The 24,338-nt window shown below is 44.9% G+C and overlaps 1 protein-coding gene across 1 annotated transcript in view; it reads left to right on the top strand.

Annotated features, from left to right (window-relative positions):
- The window catches only part of LOC117496458 (protein NLRC3-like), a 29,315-nt gene extending 5,871 nt beyond the window's left edge, over positions 1-23,444 (top strand). Inside the window, exons 4-9 of the mRNA XM_034148134.1 lie at positions 11,992-12,059; positions 12,166-14,011; positions 15,242-15,415; positions 17,007-17,180; positions 21,646-21,689; positions 21,808-23,444. Of these exons, the coding sequence (XP_034004025.1) occupies positions 11,992-12,059; positions 12,166-14,011; positions 15,242-15,415; positions 17,007-17,180; positions 21,646-21,689; positions 21,808-21,938 (2,437 nt within the window). The 3' untranslated portion in view covers positions 21,939-23,444. The remainder of the gene's footprint in view (positions 1-11,991; positions 12,060-12,165; positions 14,012-15,241; positions 15,416-17,006; positions 17,181-21,645; positions 21,690-21,807) is intronic.
- The last annotated feature ends 894 nt before the right edge of the window (positions 23,445-24,338 follow it).

The raw sequence follows: 24,338 nt of genomic DNA, 5'->3' as shown, positions 1-24,338 counted from the left end.
CCCGACAGTGAAGAATAAACATATTTATAACTAGTTTAGCTTGTGTTGGGTTCAAAATTCCAGGAAAGACAGACAACTTCTAAGTTTAACTATTTATTATAAGAGAGCAAAATATATATATTCACTTGGCCAAGGGCTCCGTCCGGTCACAGAAATCACAGGCAGCAGAGCTGTAATCTGTCACCACTATTTCCGGAAAGAGCCTCGAACCTTGTTCGACAATACATTTTTATTACACAGGGCGTTACCCGTACATTTATGATTGGTCAAGACTAGCTGAAGAGATACCATGGTTTAGACTTGGTTCTCTTTGGTTGGTGCGCAGACTCAGAGTCTCTTGGCAACACGATCCTCCAATCATCATTCGGCTGGCCTGTGGAAGTCCCTCCCTACTCTGGCACCATCATATGTAATTTGTTTTCGCTAATGTTTCTACAGAAAAAGTGGAATCTTCATAATGCTGCTGCCTATGTGTGGGAGCGGAGCTCACCCAAAGCTCAAGGTCGGAGTGATGTCCTGTTTATGAATAACTCTTTGTATTCTTCCAGTGTCTGCACCTGACCTTGCTACTCTGTATTGCAGGCTAATGACGTCTATTTATTCCAAAGTCACAGCCACATGAAATGAGCACAATAAGCTTATAATGTAATAATAAGAATCAGTCTTTCTAATGTTTTTTTTTGTGATCAAATTTTTTATTTATAAAATAAATGGTACAATCAATAACATAAAATGCAATACATTACAAAAACAGCACAAAACTAAAGAAAGAAACAAAACCCAGTGACGTCCCTCCCCACCCACCCATCAAGATCACCATCCCCATTAGATAGTTATCCTAATATGCCCTTGAGGTTCACAATGAGCGAAGTCCACATCTCTATTGTTGACTCCTTTGCCCCATGTACCCGGGCTGTCGATATTTCTAGATACGATATGTCTAGATATGTTAGAACCCAGACCTTACGTGAGAGGGAATGGGGAGGCTTCCACCGAGTCGCAACCAATTTTTTTGCTGCTGTAAGCCCGGCTAATAGTGCTCGCCTTTTGGTCAGGGTTAAACCCAGGTTGGACAGGTCGTTTAAGATAAGTGTGACAGGTGAATGAGGCACGTTAGTCTCAAATATCGCCGAAAGGTTAGAGGCAACCATCTCCCAGAATCTGGCCACTGGCGGACATTCCCAGAACATATGTAAATAAGTACCAATAGCCTCTACGTCACATAGAGTGCAATTTGGATCAGCAATTATTTTCATTAAACAAAGCTTCCTAGGCGTAAGGTAAACTCTATGAGTAAATTATAATGTATGTGCTGGTGGTCAGGATTCCTAGAAGCTATTAGTATATTGGACCAGACTTCATCCCAATCAAACTCTGGATCCAGATCTGGGATATCGGCCCTCCATATCGCATCTAACGCCAGAGGTCTATAAGCGTGTTGTGAAATGAACCAGTAAAGTTTGGAAACAAGGCCACTTGTACCTCTAGTGGAGTGTAGAATGTTATGAAGCGGGTGTGGTGATAAAGGACTTTGCAATGGAATACCGCTAGCCCTTAAAGCCGACCTCAACTGTAAATAAAAGAAAAAGGAGGAACGAGGTAAATCAAATTCTGTACACAGCTCCCGAAACGAACGCAGACCTTCATCTCCATAGATGTTCCCCAGTATATGAACCCCTCTCACTTTCCACTGAGGAAACTGAATGGGATGGCCACCAATCAACAATCTGGCATTGTTAAATAATGGGGAACATGGATTCCATGCATAGGGGCAGCCACATAGTTTCTCTACCGCCCTCCAGACAGACAGCAATTGTGATACAATGGGGCCGAACCTGCAACGACACTGCGCAATAGGAATGTTCGAATACAAGAGATCTTGAAGGGTGTAAGGATGCACTAGACTCTCTTCCAGGGCCTGCCATGACACTGATTCCTCAGACTGGAGCCAGGTTAATAAGGGTCTAAGCGTGAAGGCCCAATAATAGTGTAAAATGTGGGAGAGACAAACCCCCGGCCTGTCTGTCCCGCTGCATTGTAGAGAGCTTGATGCGTGGGCGTTTGCCTTGCCATAAAAATTTCGTGACAGCTGTCTGTAGCTTGCTCCAGTACTGAGTTGGTGGAGGAAGAGGTAGCATTGAACTGAAAAAATTAACTCTGGGTAGAATGTTCATCTTGATTATTGATACACGGCTGCGAAGTGAATTAGGCAGAGAAGACCATCTATCCAAATCAGAAATTATTTTATGAAGCGTGTTACCATAGTTATGTTTAACTATTGTCTGAATCGAAGGAAAAACGTCTATCCCCAGGTATGTAAAAGTGTTGACAACTGGGATAGATGGAGGGACAGGTGCATTGATCATTGCCTGGTTAAGTGGCATCAAAGCAGATTTCTGCCAATTTATCTTAAACCCAGAAAGCTGACCATATCGATCGACAATAGACAGTATTCTTGGGATACATTGTACAGCATTGCCCAAATACAATAGCACATCATCAGCATATAACGAAAGATGATGATGCGTACCATTAATGGAGATTGGGGATAACGTGGGTGACTGACGAATGGTCTGTGCCAGCGGCTCAAGTGACAGCGCAAATAGCAAGGGGCTTAGCGGACAGCCTTGCCTTGATCCTCTCGAGATAGCAAAAGATGGGGAGCATACCTTGCCTGTAAGCACCATAGCTGTTGGGTTTTTATATAGCACCTTGACCATGTCAATAAAAGGGGCGCCAAAGCCCATTGCCCCGAGTACCGACCACAAAAAGGGCCATTCTAGACGGTCGAAGGCCTTCATCGCATCAAGTGAGAGAACTGCAGCTGGGGAAGGTAGATGTTGGGCCCCATCTATGATGTGTAATAGCCTCCTTACATTGTCAGCGGCTAGCCTGGATTTTATAAAGCCTGTCTGATCGCTATGTACTAGATCCGTCATGTGAGACTGAAGGCGCCTAGCCAGCACTTTGGCATAGATCTTTACATCAGTGTTTAAGAGTGAGAGGGGCCTGTAACTAGTACACTCTGTCGGATCCTTGCCTTTTTTAAGAAGCAAGGATAACAGGGCAGTGTTGACGTCTCTCAAAAATGAACCCTCCTTAATAGAAAATAATATCATCTCTAAGAGCAAGGGGCCGAGCAAGGGCCAAAAGGTGAGATAGAATTCGGGTGGAATACCATCTGGGCCTGGCGACCTGCCCTTACGCATGTCCATTACTGCTTTCTCAATTTCGTGGTGTGTGATGGGGGCATTCAGAGTCGCTGACAGAAAGAGACTCCATTTGGATATTATTTAAAAAATCATCGCATACAGATTGGACAAAGCCACTCTCCGAACTGTACAGATCCTTGTAGAAAGAAACAAAGGTGGTGTTCACGCTCTTGGGATCGGTTAGAACAGTGCCATCTATAGATTTAACACTGAAAATATCAGCAAAATGTTCATTTGTCCGAAGCCTCAAGGCCAGCAGGTGGCTAGGTCTGGCGGAGTGGAAGTAGTAAGTCTGTCTGGTTCTGTGCATAAGAAATTCTGAACGGCGTCTGAGGAGAGAATTCATTTCTTTTTTGATCAGGTCTTTTTGGAGTGCAACAGAATCGCTGTAATGGTGTTGTAAGTTAGCATCGAGAGCAGCATACTTTAGTTCTAATGCTTCCAATTTAGCTGCACGTTCCTTGTTTCGGGTGGATGCGTACAGAGTGGTGTTGCTTCTAATAAAGCCCTTCGTTGCCTCCCACAAAATTCTCGGGTCAGACACTGACCCCTTGTTGAACCCCAAAAACTCGCGGAGGTTAGTCTCAAACTGAGACTTGTATGTTTCGTCACGCAGCAGTGAGGAGTTAAAACGCCATCTGGGAGCTCTAGTGGGGACAGCCCTAAGTGTGACAGAACAGTAGATGGGTTTGTGATCAGTCCATGTAACTGGTATATAGAAAGCCTTTCGAACATTATGAAATAGATCTTTGGACGCAAAGAGAAAATCTATCCTAGAAAAGGATTCATGTCTACCTGAGAAAAAAGAGTAATCTTTTATGGAGGGATTCATCACACGCCAGATGTCTATCATATTTGTTTGGGCCGCCCACCGGCGTAACGCATCAGAAGCGAGACGTTGGTCTCTACTCTCAGCCCCACCCGTTCTATCCATGTTGCTATCCCATACTGCATTGAAATCTGCGCCCATAACCAGACGAAAGCCCGTGAGATCCCGTAGAGTTTTGGTTAATTGGTCATAAAAGCCAGCCTCGAAAGTGTTGGGAGCATAGGCAGAAATCAATGCTATATTCTGCCCGTCCAGACAAATCTTGGCAATGGCCAGTCGCCCCTCCTTGTCCGTCCAAGAGCCGATCAGATCAAATTTCAGCTTGCGCCTACAAACTATCATCACACCCTTGGTCTTTGTAGGAGCAGACGAAAAGACAATAGGGTGATAGAGCCTATTTGCAAAGCGGGCCGCATCCTTGCGGAGTAAATGTGATTCCTGTATCATGGCAAAGTCAATATTTCTCTTGTGCAAAAATCCTAAAATAGTGGTCCTTTTATGTGGGATATTGAGTCCCCTGGCATTAATGGAAATCAAATTTGAGATTAGTCATAAGTAGAGAAGTGTAAGAATACAATATAAAGTATAGTCACCTCAACAAGCAAGAAATGGTGATCTGGATCCCAAAAAAAACCTTCCCCAAAAAAGAAAAAACATAAACAAACTCAAAAACAACCCAAGAAAAGTGAGGAGATACGTCCCTCCTCGACATTCCTGATAAGTCCCTAACTGGACAAATAACTCAAATCTGGGAACTCTAACTGCCTAAGAGGGGCAGCACCATCACCAACCATTAGAACAGGTGATATCTGTTAATTGCTAGACATGATCTAACGAACTGCTGAGCAACGCGTCAGCGTAGTGAGTCATCAGAACACATGCAAAAGATCCATCACAACATCAAATAATCAAGAGAAAAATAAAAATGTGGGCAAGTAACGTAAGAACATGTGAAATAAATAATCAGTTTACTAAGACACAGTCCGCTGTCCATGATAACACTTATAAGTTTATAAAGTTCTGATGCACTGCATAGCCTTCTTCGGGTCGTCAAAGCGGTGCTTAGCCCCACTGGGTGCAGTGAAGGACAGTACAGCCGGGTATCCGATGCCAAACGGGATCTTAGCCGAGTGAAGTAGCCGTTTACATTCCAAAAAGGAGCTTCGCCGATCTTGCGTTGCCTTTGAGAAATCCTGGTAGAAGCTTATTTTATGGGACTTCCACCTGACATCTCCGATTTCCCTCGCGACGTTTCTTATGTGCTCCTTTTGCTGGAATCTCAGGAAACGCACCACGAAAGGTCTCGGTGGAGCCCCGGGCCTGATTGGGGCTAGAGACCTGTGAGCACGCTCCAAATCCAGGCCCCCAGGAAAATCCGTCTGAAGGATGTCCGGTAGCGTTGTCTTCAGGAAGGATAAAGCATCTTTCTCCTCAGAATGCTCCGGGAATCCATAGATGCGTAGATTCACCCGCCTATCCCTATCCTCGTATTCCACCAGTTTAGCATTCAGCGTTTCTACCTCCGACGCTAGGGCTGGCGGAGAATTGCGGCGCTGGTCTTCTGTGTCTTCCAGCATATCCAGCCGGGCCTCAGCACTGGTAATTCGGGTAAGCACGTCGGCTAGCTTCTCCTCAACAGCAACAACGGCTCTCCGCGTTTCCGATAGTTCTTTCCGAAGGTCAGTAAAGTGCTTTGTTTGGTCCTCAGATAGCTTTTGAAGAAGCTCAAGAATCGCGGTGTTGGTAGGCTCAGTAGCAGCTGAGTTCAACACCGTAATGTCCGGTGAGACATTCGCAGGCTTCGGGCTAGCATTAGCCTTGAGAACCAGGTGTTGTTGAGTTGCATTAACTACGGTTTTCTGATGTTTTTTAGTATTCGGCATGTTTAAATGTAACAGATGACTATTCGGACTAATAACTTGTGACTGAGATAAAAAGTATCACTGATAGTGGGATATTTCAAAGTCAAAAGTCAGTCAAAGTCAGCTTTATTGTCAATAATTCTACATGTTGTACATCCAGAAATATCGTTTCCCGCAGTCCTACAGTGTGACATATATATACATCAAACTAAAAACAAAAAGGGCCTAGATAAACATGGTATGCATTAAACAAAACAAAGGGCCTAGATAACCGGGGTATACAGTTTAAAATGTTAGTAATATAATTTAAGTGTTCAAAGTACAGTTTCAGTGCAGTAGCAGCCGAGATGGGCAGAAAAGTGAGTTTAGGGGGTTTGAGTCCAGGACCATTTGGAGCAGGGGAGAAAGGTCGGTGGCAGGGTGGAGAGTTCAGGGGAGAGATGTCAGAGGGCGGAAGAGATGGAGGGAGGGGAGAGAGTTCATCAACCTGACCGCCTGGTGGAGGAAGCTGTTGCCCAGCCTGGAGGGGCGCGAGCTGAGGCTGAGGAACCTTCTTCCTGAAGGTAGGAGGCTGAAGAGGCTGTTGGAGGGGTGGGTGGAGTCACCCACAATGCTGAGTGCTTTGCGGGTGAGGCGGGTGTTGTATATGTCCTGTAGTGAGGGGACTGAGGCACCGATGATCCTCTGGGCAGAGTTCACTATGCGCTGCAGGCTCTTGCGGTCGGCGGCGGTGCAGCTTCCGAACCACAGCGTGATACAGCTGCTGAGGATGCTCTCGGTGGCGCCTCGGTAGAAGGACAGCATGATGGGGGGTGATGCTCCGTCTCGCTTGAGCTTCCGGATGAAGTACAGGCGCTGCTGGGCTTTCTTCGCTAGTGCGGTGGTGTTGTTTTTCCAGGTGAGGTCCTCAGTGATGGTCACACCAAGGAATTTGGTGCTGGTCACCTGCTTCACAGCAGCGCCGTTGATGGTCAGGGGGAGTGGGGGTCGACGGTGGGTTCTCCTGAAGTCAACATCTATCTCCTTAGTTTTCTCCAGGTTGAGGAAGAGGTTGTTGTTTTGGCACCACAGGGCCAGCTGGTCCACTTCCTTCCTGTAGTTAGTCTCATCGTTGTTGCTGATGAGACCCACCACAGTAGTGTCGTCTGCAAACTGGGGGATGATGGTGTTGAATGCTGAGCTGAAGTCTATGAATAGCATTCTGACATAAGGGTCCTTAGTCTTAGCCTTAGTGTTATGGCGCGTTTCCACTACATGGCCTCGCACGGCCTCGCTCGGTATGGCTAGGCCTCGTTAGGACTGGCTCACTTCATGGCGCATTTCCATTACAGTTTAGGAACTGGGGTAGTATCTATAGTAACGCAGTGTAGGCGGAGCCGTGACGTCATCTTCAATGAGAGCCCCAGAAAAACAACACAGCCGTTAGCTGTTAGCACTCAGAGCTCAAAGCTCCTCATATATGTTCAGAAACTAGACAAAAGTGAAACAAGTACAAACCACAGACTGCCTGTGTCATGGCGAATACAGTCGCTGCTTTATTTATGTCTGTATAGGCCGTTGTTGTGAGTGTGGACGGTCGGAGCATATACTGCGTTAGCTTAGCCAATCTCCATTTAGAACACACGCATTTTAAAAGGTTTTTCACCTGCCGTCTGTCTGCAGACTTGACAAAGCATTAATTCATGGTTTTTACTAACCGGTATCAGTATGTTGTTACTTCGGCATCATTTTGAAACGTGTATTACAATTAAATCATGGTCAAATATGTCCATCTTGTTGTAGTTGTAGCCCCCTTGCCAGCGATGCTCTCTCTAGTTTAGCATACTCAGCCCGACTCAGCCTCGTTGTCTCTGGCCCTAGACCCACGATTTTATGAGGCCAGAAAAACTGTGAATTAGGACCCGCCGGCCGGTACTAGGCCAAGTGGAAACGCAACCAAAGACGGGCCGCTGACGTCACAGCCCTCTTAAACCGTGCTCCGCGCTGTAGTGGAAACGCGCCATTAGTGTCCAAGTGTGTGAGGGCTGGGTGGAGAGCGGAGGAGATTGCATCTTCTGTGGACCGTTTAGTTCGGTAGGCAAACTGAAACGGGTCCAGCGATGGGGGGAGGGTGGATTTGATGTGCTTCATGACCAGCCTTTCGAAGCACTTCATGATGGTGGAAGTTAGCGCGACGGGGCGGTAGTCGTTGAAGCCGGATGGAGATGACTTCTTTGGCACTGGAATGATGGTGGTTTCCTTGAAGCACGAGGGAACAACAGCCTGGCTCAGGGAGATGTTAAAAATGTCTGTGAGGACATCTGTGAGCTCTTCCGCGCAGTCCTTCAACACACGACCAGGAATGTTGTCAGGTCCTGCAGCCTTGCAGGGGTTAATCCTCAGCAGTGTGCTCCTCACACTGGCTGGTGAAAGACGCAAAGCCTGGTCGTCGGAGGGGGGGGTGGTTTTCTGCGCAGGTGTGTTGTTCTGTGCTTCAAAACGTGCAAAGAAGCCGTTGAGGTTGTTGAGCAGGGAGGTATTACTGTCACAGGTCTGTGGCGGTAGTTTGTAGTCCGTTAGGGTCCTTATGCCCTGCCACAGGCTCTGTGAGTCCCTGCTATCCGTGAAATGTCCTGTAATTTCTCGGGTGTATTCTTGTTTTGCTTTCCTGATGCCACGGGACAGGTCAGCCCTGGCTGCTTTCAGCCCAGCTGGATCTCCAGCTCTGAAGGCGATGTTGCGGGCCTTCAGCAGCGTGTGGACCTCCCCTGTCAGCCATGGCTTCTGGTTAGCCCGGATGGTGATGGCTCTGTTTTGTGTCACATCGTCAATGCACTTGGTGATTTAGCCCGTGACTGTCTCTGTGTATTCTTGTATGTCGGTGTGATGGTTGTATGTGGCTGCCTGCTTGAACATGTCCCAGTCTGTAGTGTCAAAGCAGTCTCTGAGTGCAGCTGTGCTGACCTCTGACCACACCCGAACCTGTTGAAACCGGTTTTGTGGCTTTTACCCTGGGTCTGTAGGCCGGTTCCAGCAGAACAGTGAGGTGGCCAGAGAGGCCGATGTGGGGGAGGGGGGATGCCTTGTATGCTCCCTTGATGTTGGTGTAGACCAGAGGCCTGTACTACGAAGCTGGTTCAACCTAACCTGGATATGTTTGAGTTAGCCGGTTGGCCCAATCCAAAACATACGCGCTCTGGCTAAGCTGTACTACGACGCTGGTTATCAAGTGGATCGCTCAAGCCAGCCGTGTCCTATCTAGTTAGGTGCGCGTTCACATGAAAGGGGTGGTATTTGGAGCATTCGACCAATCTCAAACACGGACAAGCGTACTGACAGCGCAGCGTCATACTTCCTGAATGAAAAGTGAACTTTAATATTAGTCAAATATGAAGAAGTTAAACTTTAAACATCCATGACTTAAACACTTTATCCAGGATCAAAGCCACATAGCTGCACCTGCAAGGTGAATACAGCTGGTAAAAGAAAAAGCGTTTGAATGCGTACATTAACAGGTTTATGATATCACTGCCCCGTCCAAGACACGATCTGACTTTAATTAGGAGAATTTGACTCGAGTGTTTCGTCAACTAAATGTGTTGCTTAAAAGAATACTTCTGCATACAGTATGTGACACTGTGAGTGTTGCACGGCCAGATACGGCTCAAGAAGCTGACTCAAATAAGGAAATATATGGTACATTATGATGTGATATGATATGAATGATAATGGGACACATCGACGTCTGCACTCACAGTGCCGCGGACTGTACTTAATGTTACTCTGATCCGGTTACTTATGTCGTGGCAGATATTTAAGTAAGCTTTCTTAACGCTAATATTATAATAGTCAGATTGCTCTGAAGATGGGAGGGGATATTCTATTCATTTTCACGTTCATACAGTCAGTTGATTTTTGCCGGCCGTCTTTCCTGCAACGGCAGTTTTTCTGTATTTCCTCTATCCTGTAATATGAATTGATCGCTTTAAACTCCGCACACGGAGCTCTGATTGGTCAGCAGGCAGTGCTTTCACTGAGTTGATCTCTTAGCCTGCCACCTAACCTGCTCCGGAGCAGGTTTGCCGCTCAGCATAAGTTACCATGGAAATCTAGCCCGCTAAAAAGAGAACCAGCGTCGTAGGACCGGAAAGCCTGAGATTTCCCTGAAGTTAGCCGGCTAAGAGAAAATCCTGCTTCGTAGTACAGGCCTCTGGTCTAATGTGTTTTTCCCCCTGGTTGGAAAAACAACATGCTGATATATTTTAGGCAGCACAGTTTTTAAGTTAGCGTGGTTGAAGTCTCCAGCTACGATGAGTAGGCCGTCTGGGTGTGCTGTCTGTTGCTCACTGATGGCTCGGTACAGTTCACCGAGTGCCTCCTCTTTACCCTCGCTACTGGGGTTAGGCGGGAGGTAAACAGCCACCACAAGAATCGCTGTAAACTCCCTCGGCAGGTAAAAAGGACGGCATTTTAGAACCATAAATTCCACCAGTGGCGAGCAGTGTTTGCTAACAACAACAGTGTCTCGGCACCAAGCGTCACTGATGTACACACACTTTAAGCAAAAATAAATGGTGATGGCGCCGGAGCCACGAACTTAAGCAGCCATCTTCCTCGACGTCCACTCCTCCTCCCAGTCTTTCTAATGTTATATAAAAATAGACTCCACACTTGTTCCAGAGGTAGATAAAATAGCTAAGTGTGTTAGGTCTAATTCTTAGTGTGTGTTCTGCTCCGCTCACCGGTCCGTCACAGCGGGCGGAGCTGCAGGATTTCTGCTTCACACACGTTGCATACCGCTATTTTATTGTCTTTTTCGGACACCTTAAAATACTGCCAGACTGGTGAAGCCATTTTGGCGAGCTTGTTTTGCCGCGCACAGAGAAAAGTGTCATGTATTTTACGTCATGTGAACGGCTCTCCTGATCGGCCTTTTATAGAGAGGATCGATCGGCCGAGGGTGAATATCGGCCGATAACGATCGGCGTCCGATCGATCGGAGCATCCCTAATAATAAGAGTAATAACTTGGTGAGCAGGAGGTTGTGTTGAACACTAGCAAGTGCTGTTGAGAGAGAGCAAGACACACATTGACACAGAGAGAGACAGAGATTCACACACACACACACACACACACACACACACACACACACACACACACACATAAACAGGTTTCTTGTACACCCGGCTCTGGGCTGCCACCCAAACTCTTTCCTCACAGCTACATGCTCCTCACTGATGTCTCCCTGCCGGTATCTGCTCCCAGGGTTTAGACTGGACACAAAGCTAATTTTCCGCATGGTGGGATAAGATACAAAGTAAATGCAAAGACACAAATAGCCTAGAAGGAGGCAAAGACATGAAACGTATAGCCGCAACTTGAACATTTGGTCGAGATATTTTTGTGACGCTCTGTTGCGAAAGCCTGTCAGTGTTGAGATTCTGCTACTGTCGTGACTGAAGTGCTGAAGATGAATCAGTAAAGGGAAACACATCAGCACCCCGAGCTCTACAGTTCCTCATATTCAAATAAAAAATGGCGGTGGTAGCGAAGTATGTAGGGACTTGGCTTGGGAATTGGAAGGTCACTGGTTCGAGTCCCCGAAAGATCAACCGCTACCGAGGTGTCCCTGAGCAAGGCACCGTTCCCCCCGGGCAGCGTACATATGGCAGCCCACCGCTCCTATGCAGTATGTAAATGTCCCCTCTGTGGGACGATAAAGGGTTCCTTTTCTTTTCATCTTATAAATGTATGTGTAAACCAGAGTCAGATACACACAATATAGTAGCTGTTGTATTTATGACTAGATTAAGTTGAGTAGCAGCTACGATGTTAGCTTAGCCAACTTTAGTCAAACCAATCTCCATTCAGAAAACAAGCATTTCAAAAGTGTTTTATTTGTTGCGTTGCAGACAGACCTGACAAATAATTAATTCAGGCTTCTTACAGATCAGTAACATTATGTAGTTATTTTGATATCCTTTTTGACATGTGACTTGCTAAATACGGTGAACTTGCTGTGTCCAACTTTGAAATTATGTTTGGTTTCTTAACTAATAAGAAACCAATTATCTACCATGCGCTATAAAGGATGTGTTCATCTCAACAGACGAAAGAAGAAGAAATCCAGAAGAAAAGCTGGACTGCAGAGAGACAGTCAGACCAGCACTGTACAGAGTAAGTCTGAACATCTGTCTGCTGGGGTCTTCATGTCAGAATCAGGATTCTTCATGTTTTTTTTTGTTGTTGTTGTTTTTAACTCACATGTTTCTTTCTCTTTCAGCAGATAGTGGTCTGCAGGAGGTTTTAGATGAACATAAGATCAGTCTGAGGAGGAGATGTGAACGTGTGACTGAAGGATGTGAACATGTGACTGAAGGAACTGATCAAAGTGAAACCCTCCTCAACAGGATCTTCACTGAGCTCTACATCACACAAGGCCAGAGTGAAGAGGTTAATACCCAACATGAGGTGAGGCAGCTGGAGACAGCTTCCAAGAAGAAGACCCTCCATGACACTCCAATCAAGTGCCAGGACATCTTTAAAGCCTTACCTGACCAACAGACTCTCATCAGAGCGGTCCTGACCAACGGAGTCGCTGGAGTTGGAAAAACCTTCTCAGTGCAGAAGTTCACTCTGGACTGGGCCGAGGGTTTGGAAAACCAAGATGTCAGTCTGGTGATCCCGCTCTCCTTCAGGGAGCTGAACCTGATCAAAGGTGAGCAGTACAGTCTTCTCAGGCTGCTCCATGTTTTCCATCCAACCTTACAGAAGGTCACAGCAGAGCAGCTGGCTGTCTGCAAAGTGCTGCTCATCTTTGACGGCCTGGATGAAAGCAGACTTTCTCTGGACTTCAGAAACAATGAGGTTGTGTCTGATGTCTCACAGCAGTCCTCAGTCAACGTGCTGCTGACAAACCTCATCATGGGGAAGCTGCTTCCCTCGGCTCTCGTCTGGATAACTTCCAGACCTGCAGCGGCCAATCAGATCCCTCCTGAGTGTGTGGACAGGGTAACAGAAGTACGAGGCTTCACTGACGCCCAGAAGGAGGAGTACTTCAGGAGGAGATCGAGTGATGAAGACCTGTCCAGCAGAATCATCTCTCACATCAAGAGCTCCAGGAGCCTCCACATCATGTGTATGATCCCAGTCTTCTGCTGGATCACTGCTGCAGTTCTGGACCACATGTTGACTACAGACCAGAGAGGAGAGCTGCCCCAGACCCTCACTGACATGTACTCACACTTCCTGCTGGTCCAGACCAAGAGGAAGAAGCAGAAGTATGAAGAGGGACATGAGACGAGTCCACAGCAGCTGACGGAGGCTGACAGGAAGGTTCTTCTGAAGCTGGGGAGGCTGGCGTTTGAACATCTGGAGAAAGGAGACATCATGTTCTACCAAGAAGACCTGGAGCGCTGTGGTCTTGATGTCACAGAGGCCTTGGTGCACTCAGGAGTTTGTACTGAGATCTTCAAAAGAGAGAGAGTGATCTTCAAGGAAACAGTCTACTGCTTTGTTCATCTGAGCATTCAGGAGTTTCTGGCTGCAGTCTACATGTTGCACTGTTACACCAACAGGAACACAGCGGTACTGCAGGACTTCCTGAAGAGAGACTGGGACGAAGACAACAGTGATATCAGTGATGATAGCAGAGATCAGGAGTACCCATCCCTGGATGTCTTCCTGAAGAGAGCCGTGGAGAAATCCCTCCAAAGTAAAAATGGCCACATGGACCTGTTTGTCCGCTTTCTCCACGGCCTCTCTCTGGAGTCCAACCAGAGACTGTTAGGAGGCCTGCTGGGTCGCACAGACAACAGACCAGAAACCATCCAGAGAGCCATCAGCAACCTGAAGAAGATGAACAGTGATGAAATCTCTCCTGACAGGAGCATCAACATCTTCCACTGTCTGACAGAGATAAAGGACCACTCAGTACATCAGGAGATCACAGAGTTCCTGAAGTCAGAGAACAGATCAGAGAGACTCTCTGAGATCCACTGCTCTGCTCTGGCCTACATGCTGCAGATCTCAGAGGAGGTTCTGGATGAGTTTGACCTGAGTCAGTACAAAACATCAGCTGAGGGACGACGAAGACTGATTCCAGCTGTGAGGAACTGCAGGAAGGCTGTGTAAGTCCAGATGTGATTAACTTTATTAATAAGTGCAGATCAGAAGTTTATACCTATAAACATTTTGCTGTTTTAAATACTCAGAGCAAAATTAAATGATAAGAGAGATTTTTATAGATATCAGGGAATTCAATTCATACAATTATTATTTAAGTTTATATTAAATTGTTGCAGTTTCTTCATCATTTAATCAGACACACAGGTAATACCTGATTTATATTTCAACTCTATGCTTAAGAGTTTAAAATAGGATCTATATCTTTTCCCACAAATAACACTGATTGGATAATATTGTAATGCTAATACACTGATAACATCTCTATTATGTAATATATATATATATAGATATAATGTTACAAATATTATAACCTAATTGGTTTAATAATTGTGTTTTATTGGATGCCCTCATCAGTCATGCATATCCAAATATTAATTATTTTTTACATTTAATTATGAACATCTCTAACATGGCATGTGTTTCATTTCAGTTCTGTTTGGCAACACCACTGACAGTAAAGGGTAGCCAGCAGAGACAACTTTTACTTTATTAAGATTAGTATTGTTTGAATATTTGTTAAATGCATTAGATTACATTTACTTAACTATTATCTTTTGTGAATAATCTTTGTTTAAAATTGTTTTTATTTAGTCAATTAATAAGTTAATTTAAGTCTCACTTTGCTGTCAATAAATATACGCCATGATGGAGGATATGACATGCATGTCTATATATTGCTGGTCAGTGGAACACATCTTTTTGTTGTATTGGATTACACCAAACACTCCTTTTGAATGTAGGAAGTTTATGTTGGTATGTCTGGATCGCAATATAAATATTATGTGATGCAGCGCAACAACTATCACAGCCTTTGTTTGGAAAGAAATTGAGGCGAGTCAGAACCCACAACCCAGACGAAGGACAGTGGCTTTTTATTTTAGAACTGGACTAAAACGCCACTACAATATTAGTACGGATTGTCCTACATTGTGTTCTCAAGATGCAATCCACTACCCATGCAGAGAATATTCCTTATGGCAATACTAATCCACATCAAAATATAGGAACTACTGTCATTCCAAATATAACTGGAAAACAGCAATGGGGGGCTGACAATGCATATATATATATATCTAATGTATAATAACATATACAGCTGCTCCTCCACAGGAACATTACATCATGTTTGTTTTTTTATAATAACTATTTTTGTAATATATGTGTCCTGACAGACTTTCTGGCTGTGGACTCTCAAAGACTCACTGGGAAGTCGTGGCCTCAGCTCTGAAGTCTGAGCCCTCCCATCTGAGAGATCTGGACCTGAGTGACAACGATGTGCAGGATTCAGATGTGAAGCTGCTGTGTTCTGGACTAAAGAGTCCAAACTGCAGACTGGAGGCTCTCAAGTCAGTTCACTCACTGTAGTTTTTGTATACATTAGGGGTGTAACGGTATACGTATTCGTACCGAAATTATTCGGTATGGGCCCTTCGGTTCGGTACACGTGTGTGAACCGAACGAATATAACGTTAAACGTAAAAAATTGAGAACGTGAACAACTTTTTGGAAGTAATCTCAGGTGCTGCGTCGCAGCGTTCAGTGTAATTTGCTCACATTGGGTTCAACGCGTCATAGAGCGACCAAGTCATTTCATTGGACGAGAGGCATACTATGAGAGCTGGTCACAGGGATGCGTTCAAATGTAGTCAGTCATTTGAGGAACTGTCGAAATGGCGACCGCAGATAAAGTTGAGCTTGATAATCCTCCAGCATCATGAAGTCTCCGGTTTGGGAACATTTTGGTTTCGCAGTTACGTACAAGGATGACGGACAAAGACAGGTGGACCGAACCAAAGCTGTTTGTCGGCATTGTTCAACTAACATTGGTTACGCGGCTGGCTATACATCAAACTTGCACACTCATTTGAAAAGGCATCACCCGAACGTGAATATCACCGGTACCAAAAGAAAAAAGACTGAAGTGCAAACTCAACTCCCACTAGCATTTAAGCCTCCACCACTCGCAACAAGTTCAGACCGAGCCAAAGCTATTACAAACGCCAAATATCCTTATGTTGCCATGTTAGCAAAGCGCTACCTGGCTGTATCTGCTACCTCTGTCCCTAGCTGTGTTCTCCACAGCAGGAGACATTGTTAGTGCCAGCAGATCTGCCCTTTCGGCAAGCAATGTGGACAAGTTCATTTTTCTTTCAAAAAACATGAAAATACAATGACAAGCCTAATGTCAAGCTGGCTGCTTTGGTACTAGTACAGTACAGTTCAAATACAGATGAATGTTTATGTTATATTTTGTATTTATTTGAGTGAATACATTATTCACAGTTCACCAAAAAATTATTTAATGTTTTGTGATAATTTTTTCTGCTGTACCGAAAATGTACCGAACCGTGACCTAAAAACCGAGGTACGTACCGAACTGAAATGTTTGTGAACCGTTACACCCCTAGAATACATATATATTTGTTTAGAACTACAGCTTCTGTGAGGGAGATGAATGAGGTTGTTAAAGATCTGATGATAGAGACAAACCGCTGCAGAGTTTGAGCTTGGATTATGAAGGATCTGTTTCTACATCATTGTTGACATCTAAACTTTCGTCAGTTCTGAACAGTAAATTAAACCTTAAATATTTCAAACAGGATAATGATTTTGTAAAGTTACATGATGAATCCTTACTCAGACTGAGGTCCTTCAGTTTGTCAGAGATCAGCTGTGCTGCTCTGGTCTCAGCTCTGAAGTCCAAACACTTTCAGCAGAACAAATACATCTTTGGTGACCGTTCCTTTAAATGTTTTTAGAGATGATGTAATGAAAGGCTGATATTATGATGATCCACAATAACAGAATGACAGTCACTGTAATTCAGGGAAAAGCTCATGGATTAGAACGCAGTAATTTTGAGCTACACTTATTAAACCTGAACATCTGATTGGATTATAAATGTATTTTTATCCTCATCATGTTTTCTTTATTCAGACTGATTGGCTGCAGCTTGACAGAGATCAGCTGTGCTGCCCTGATCTCAGCTCTGAAGTCCAACCCCTCCCATCTGAGATTTCTGGACCTGAGAAACAACGAGCTGCAGGATTCAGGAGTGAAGCTGCCTAGAGATCTTCTGGAGAGTCCAGACTGCAGACTGGAGACCCTCAGGTCAGTAAGGGGTCTCTGCTGGTTCAGCAGTATTGTATTAAACACAGGTGTTTCTCTCACTGGGGAATCACAACAGATCAGTCATGTTACCACTGACTGCAGTTTCTCATTTTCTCATCTTATTTATCTTTCGTTATCCCACAAAGGTTCAAGGTTCAAGGTTCTTTATTGTCAATCTGACATAGCTACAGAGTAATTATGCAGTTGAAAATCTTATGTCACAGGCTTCTCCAACAATGCAACATAATAACATAACATAATAACAATAAGAGCATGAGCAATACAAAAATAATAATAGTTATAAAAATGAAATAAAGTTATGATGTGGAATAGTGCAGTATGAGTCTATATACAAGTTATTGGAATGATATATATATATTAGGTATTAGATACATACTACTGATTAGCAGTTGAATGTTTGATGTTGTTTCAACAGTTCAATTGTTTAACAGTCTCACTGCCCGCGGGAAGAAACTGTCTCCGAATCTTCTTGTCCTTGCCAGGATGCTGCGGTAACGTCTGCCAGACGGCAACAGAAAGAACAGTTTGTGGCTGGGGTGATGGGGGTCTTTGATAATCCGTAGTGATTTCTTCCTGAGCCGCTGGGAGTAAAGGTCCTCCATGGATGGCAGCTCCGTCCTGGTGATGTGCTGTGCAGTTTTCACCACCCTCTGTAAAGCCTTACGATCGAGGTCGGTGCAGCTGCCATACCAAGCCGTCATGCTGCCAGTGAGGATGCTCTCTATCGTGCACCTGTAGAAGTTGCAGAGTATCCTGGAATCCATTTTGAACCTCCTCAACCTGCGGAGGAAGAAGAGCCGCTGTCGAGCTTTCTTGGTGATGGTGGTGGTGTGAAGAGACCATGTCAGGTCCTCAGTGATGTGGACCCCAAGGAACCTGAAGCTTTTGACTCTCTCCACCGTAGTCCCATTGATGGCGATGGGGGCGTGTCCCTCTCCCTGCTGCTTCCTGTAGTCCACAATCAGCTCCTTTGTTTTGCTGACGTTGAGATGGAGGTTGTTCTCCTGGCACCAAGATGTCAGGTTTTCGACCTCCTCTCTGTATGCCGTCTCGTCATCGTCTGTGATCTGGCCGATGACGGTCGTGTCATCAGCAAACTTCACGATGGTGTTGGAGCTGTGTGTGGCCACGCAGTCGTGGGTGAACAGGGAGTAGAGGAGAGGGCTGAGCACGCAGCCTTGAGGGGCACCGGTGTTGAGAATCAGGGTGGAGGATGTGATATGTCCCACCCGCACTGCCTGGGGTCTGCCCGTCAGGAAGTTCAGGATCCAGTCACAGAGGGCGCTGTTGAGCCCGAGGTCTCTGAGCTTGATGGCCAGCTTGGAGGGCACAATGGTGTTGAATGCTGAACTGTAGTCAATGAACAGCATTCTCACATATGTGTTCCTGTTCTTCGGGTCCAGGTGTGAGAGGGCAGTGTGGAGGGTGAGGGCTATGGCGTCGTCTGTGGACCTGTTTGCTCTGTAGGCAAACTGCAGGGGGTCCAGAGATTCAGGGAGGGAGGAGGTGATGAATAATTTGACTAACCGCTCAAAGCACTTCATGATGGTGGAGGTGAGTGCTACTGGGCGGTAGTCGTTGGGGCAGGTGATTGTTGTCTTTTTGGGGACAGGAATGATGGTGGAGTGTTTAAAACATGTGGGGACTACAGACTGCAGCAGGGACCTGTTGAAGATGTCTGTGAACACCTCTGCCAGCTGAACTGCACACACCCTGAGAACACGGCCAGGGATGCCATCAGGTCCAGGAGCCTTGTGTGGGTTAACCCTTTTAAAGGATTTACACACATCTGCCCTATTTAAAACAAAAGGGCAGTGTAGCTCCTGGTCCCTCTGTACCTCCACAGCCTGGCTGCTCTCAAAGCGTGCAAAAAAACTGTTTAGCTCATCTGGGAGAGATGCGCACGCAGACACTCCCGCAGCACCCCCCGCTGCTCCTTTGTAGTCAGTCATTGTCCTTAGTCCCGCCCACATATTCCTAGTGTTACAGCCTTTGAAGTCAGATTCCACCTTCTCTTTGTACTGTCTCTTTGCATTTTTTATTGCTCTCCGGAGATCATACCTAGACTTCCTGTACTCCTCCAAATCTCCCGCTGTGTGCGCGAGAGTGCGCGCTTTCAGTTTGCCGCGCACCTCACCGTTTACCCAGGGCTTTTGATTTGGGAATGTCCATACAGAAACCTTCGGTACCACGTCATCGATGCATTTCCCAATGTAGCAGATGACAGTGTCCGTGTGTGTGTTGATGTTATTGTCCTCAAACACACTCCAATCCGTGGATGCAAAGCAATCCTGCAGTGCTGAATCTGACTCCTCGCTCCATCGCTGTACTGTCCTTGTTATCGGTCTATCCCTTTTAAGTTTCTGCTTGTAAGCAGGCAACAACAGTAGTGAGATATGGTCTGATTTGCCGAAGGGAGGGCGAGGGAGAGCCTTATATCCATTCCGGAAAGGGGAATAAACATGGTCCAGTATGTTTCTCCTGCGCGTCGGGAAGTTGATGTGTTGGTAATATTTTGGCAAAACCTTCTTCATGTTAGCGGTGTTGAAATCTCCGGCCACAACGAACGCCGCATCTGGCCGTGAAGTCTCGGTTTTATCAATAAACCCAAACAGCTGATCGAGTGCCGTGTTGTTGTCGGCGAGTGGCTGCGGCGGGATATACACTGCTGTTATCACAACAGATGTGAATTCCCTCGGCAGATGGAAGGCCCGACATGAGATCATGAGGTGCTCTAGATGTGCGGAACAGTCCGATGAAATAATCTTCACATCTGAGCACCAGTTGTTGTTAGTCATTACACACACACCGCCTCCCTTACTTTTCCCCGAGTTTGCAGTCCGGTCCTGACGAAAAATAGAGAATCCATCAGGGACAATAGCGGAGTCCGGGATAGCGGGGTTGAGCCAAGTCTCAGTGAGAATTAACACGTTACAGTTCTTAATGTCCCGTTGAAAAGCAATCCGGCTTCTGAGTTCATCTAGCTTATTTTCAATGGATTGAACATTAGCCAGAAGAATACTCGGAAGAGGGGGCCGATTCTCACGTTTTCTCAGTTTGACCAGCAACCCGGCCCGGCATCCCCGCTTTGTCTTCTTCTTGCGTCTCTCAGGTAGAACAGCAACAGGTAGCCATGGTGAATCTCCATTGTTTGTCGGAGGGTTAATATTGTCCACGAAGTTTCGCAATTGGAAAAGTTCCTCTCTGCTATATTGTATGGCAGAGTAGGTGCGGTCGGCTAGCATGTTGCGAACCATGTTAAAAGTAAAACGGCAAAAGTAAAAGAAATATGTGCAAAATACGAAAATGGGCAAAGTTGGAGAGGAGCACAAAGACGATGCGGCCATCGTCACCGGCACAGAGTTATATTATATATAACAATATATTGTAATATATATATAAGCTATATACAATATATTGTAAGCTGACAATGCAAAGCCACATAAGTAAGCAGATTTTTAACAGAAATACAAGATTTACAGAAGAGTGAAAAAGGTAGTCTGTTTTGTTTTCCTGTCATGTTTTTAGTTTCTAGATTAATGAGCAGTTATTTCCTGTGATGCAGCTGAAAGCTGAGGGGGTCAGTCTTAGGTCGCATTCACACCAGCCTTGTATAGTCCGGTTGAATCGAACCCTGGTGTGTTTAGCCGCTTGGTGCGGTTCGTTTGGGTCGGTGTGAACGCAGCCCGAGACCTCTGAAGTGAACTAAACAACCGGACTCTGGTCCGCCTCAAAGAGGTGAACTCGGACCGCTTGCAAGTGAACTCTGGAGCGGTTCATCGCTGGTGTGAACGCAGTCCGCACCAAAACATAGGAAGCGTAGTATTTACGAGTCACAAGAACGCGGATGTCTTCAAAATCTTTAGCGAAAGAGTGAAGCAGAATGAAGAGTTGAACAGTGTCGTGTGAAGTAAAAATGCTCCGTCAACTACACATAAAAGTAAGAGCCACCTGTCGTCTGTGAAACCTCCTCCTGACTGCAGGACGTCTCTCATTATATGTGTTATAATGTTTTTTAACGCACGTCGTCTGATTATATAATCATATGCGGGCCACTAGAGTCTGTTGATATGATCTCCAGATTAACAGCAGCATGAAAAGAACCTGCCGATGCTCCATGGTGGAGGCTCCGGTTGAAATTATCGGGATTTGCATTTTCACCCCCTTAATGTCTGACCAATGGTTGAACAGTATTTCCGTGCACATGACTTGTGTTTAAAGTTTATAGTCCGTTTGAGTTTTCCCGTGTGAATGCAAACTGAACCTCCTGAAAAATGAAACAATGAAACAAACTGTCGTCTGGTGCGAACCATAGAAGCGGACTAAGGTGTGAATGAGACCTTAGTGTTTTAGATCAGTCAGGACTCTGAAGCTGACTAACTCATAGAACAAACAATTATTTTAAACTGGATCTAAAACTGTTGGATTGTGTTCATCCCTACAGGATCAGAGATGATGAGACGACCAGAGCCGAGATCCAGAAGAACTGTGAGTACTGAATATCCTCTATTCACTTACACCTATCAGCACCTCCCTTCTTGTTCACACTCCGGTCACTTCACGCATCGACTACTGCAACTCTCTTCTCTTTGGTCTCCCTCTCAAGTCCATCCACAAACTTCAACTGGTCCAAAACTCTGCCGCCCGCATCATCCCCAGAACCCCCTCCATGAACCACATCAGTCCTGTTCTTCAGCAACTTCACTGGCTGCCTGTCCAATACTGTTTAAAGTATAAGATTCTGCTACTCACCTTTAAGGCCATCCACAACCTCACTCCTCTGATCCTAAATGAGCATGTGCTCATAGAACAACCACAATACTAAAATGAATATTTATTTATTATTAATTAAAAACTCAATTACATTCTTGTTACAGCTCTCTTCTATCAATGTGGCTTCTAATGTTTCTCTTTGTTTAAGCTTTGAGTAAGAGAAAATCAGTCAAAGGATTGTTGAGAGGCGGACATAGAGACTAACTCAGTGAGGAGCTGCCTGGATGGGGTGTAGTGGGACTAATGGGAGCAGACAGCTGGTGAGAATATGTGTGAGATCTATAAGAGCACCTCAAAAGAGAGTACACTCATATCTGAATGAGGAGAGGGAGAAGAAAGCAGAAAACGATACTTAGCCCAGTCAAAGTGGAATTTACCTCCACTTTGACTCCTACAAATTACAAAAAATGCCTCATAACATTTGGTATATTGTAACTACACAACAAAACAATATACCTAAACCACATCCCTCCTTCCTCTCTGATTTCACTGAACTCCTCACACTGGCTTCAGCCCTCACACACACCACATCACCCCGGACCTCAAAGAACTACACTGGCTTCCCGTCTCCCACTGCATCAACTACAAAATACTGGTCCTCACTAACAAAGCCCCTCCACCACCTGCCTTTTTTTAAACTGGGGATTACTACTAGGATTACAATGTGACCATGCATTTCAAAACTAAGAACGATATGTTCCGAGGTTCATGCGTGAACAGTACAACACTTGTGAAACTCCAGGATAGAGAAATGTTTACATAACTCAGAGGTGATAGTATGGACACAGATTTAGTTTTTTTTTACAGTTCATTTTAATTTTATGGAAATATCATATCATTAAAAAAAGATGGGCTCACGCTAAACCACATTTTTTACTTTTTTTATCAATAATTAAAGCAATATAATATCACTATTAAAAACACAATTGTGTATTTAACAAATATTTAATCTGAAATATGAAGCTACATTTTTGTATTTAATTGTTTATATTACTGTATATTTCTACCGCTGTTGTGAACTTGTTTGTATACAAAATATATGTGAAGCGGCGGGAGCTCCAAGAACGCTTTCCCGGGGTACATTTCAAAATAAAAGCTCATACGGCATCACCGTTCAGAGCAAGCTTCACCTGCCAGCCGTCAAATACTCGCTTTATCCGAGGGGTCTCTTTTAAGTAAATTAAAGACCTGTCTTTATTAATTTGGCTTTTCATTTGAGTGGTTCTTTGATCTAACTCTTTCTGTTTTATTTTGTATAACTTGCTTTTAATTATGTTCCTCACTCTTCATTTTTACTCATTGTTATTTGTATGCTCTGTAAAGCACGTTGGGCTGCATCTTGCATTATTATTATAAATATTATAGAGGTCACATTTTTGATACAGAATGTCTTGGTTTCTTCTTTTCTCATGTTGCACTGTTGTCTTCTCTTTTTTGTTACAAGAATACATTTAGTCAAATCAATTGGTATTTATTGTCTTTGTTGGCATACTGATAATGACTTGCTCTCTACTGCCTGCAGTGCACCGATGATCCACCAGAGGGCAGAAGACCTGCGTCAGACTGCATACAGTCCAGGAAAGTACTGGTCCTTTTGATGACGTAGAGGTCTCAGAAAACTCATGTTGCAAATTTGATGGCGTCAAAAAAAGGAACCAGAAAAAAGTGCTTCAATCGAAGTGAAATGCATCAATCTGGAGCACTTTGAGCACAACATGAATTGATGGAAACAGCTCTCAACACTCAGATGAAAGAGAGCTGTATACTTTTCAATAATCCAAACATCTTTAGAATATGATCACAACCAATAACAAATCATTTAAACTGGTTTATTCTTATCTTATGTTTCCTAGTTAGCATTCTTTCCTTTTATTTATGCTTATTTTACTAATCACTCCCCTTTCAAACTGTTTTTTGTTTTTTTTACTGTCCTATACACATTGGAATGATTTCTGACTTTATCTATATTAAATAGATAAAGGTGTGCTCTCCCTAGCTCGCTCGCTCGCTCTCTCTCTCTCTCTCTCTCTCTCTCTCTCTCTCTCTCTCTCTCTCTCTCTCTCTCTCTCTCTCTTCTCTCCCTAGCTCGCATCGCTTCTCTCTCTCGTCTCATCTCTCTCTCTCTGTTTCTCTCCATCTCCTAATCTGCCTCCTCTCTCTCTCTCTCTCTCTCTCTCCCTCTCTCCCTCTCTCCCTCTCTCCCTCCCTCCCTAGCTCTCTCTCTCTCTCTCTCTCTGTCTCTCCCTCTCTCCCTCCCTCCCTAGCTCTCTCTCTCTCTCTCTCTCTCTCTGTCTCTCTCCCTCACAGAGGCTGTGTGCTTCTCCGTGGCGATGACGGCTTGCGTTAAAAAAAATAATAATAAAC

This window comes from Trematomus bernacchii, unplaced genomic scaffold, assembly GCF_902827165.1.
Source record: "Trematomus bernacchii unplaced genomic scaffold, fTreBer1.1, whole genome shotgun sequence".
Taxonomy (NCBI): Eukaryota; Metazoa; Chordata; class Actinopteri; order Perciformes; family Nototheniidae; genus Trematomus; species Trematomus bernacchii.
This window is presented reverse-complemented; position numbering and strand designations above follow the sequence as displayed.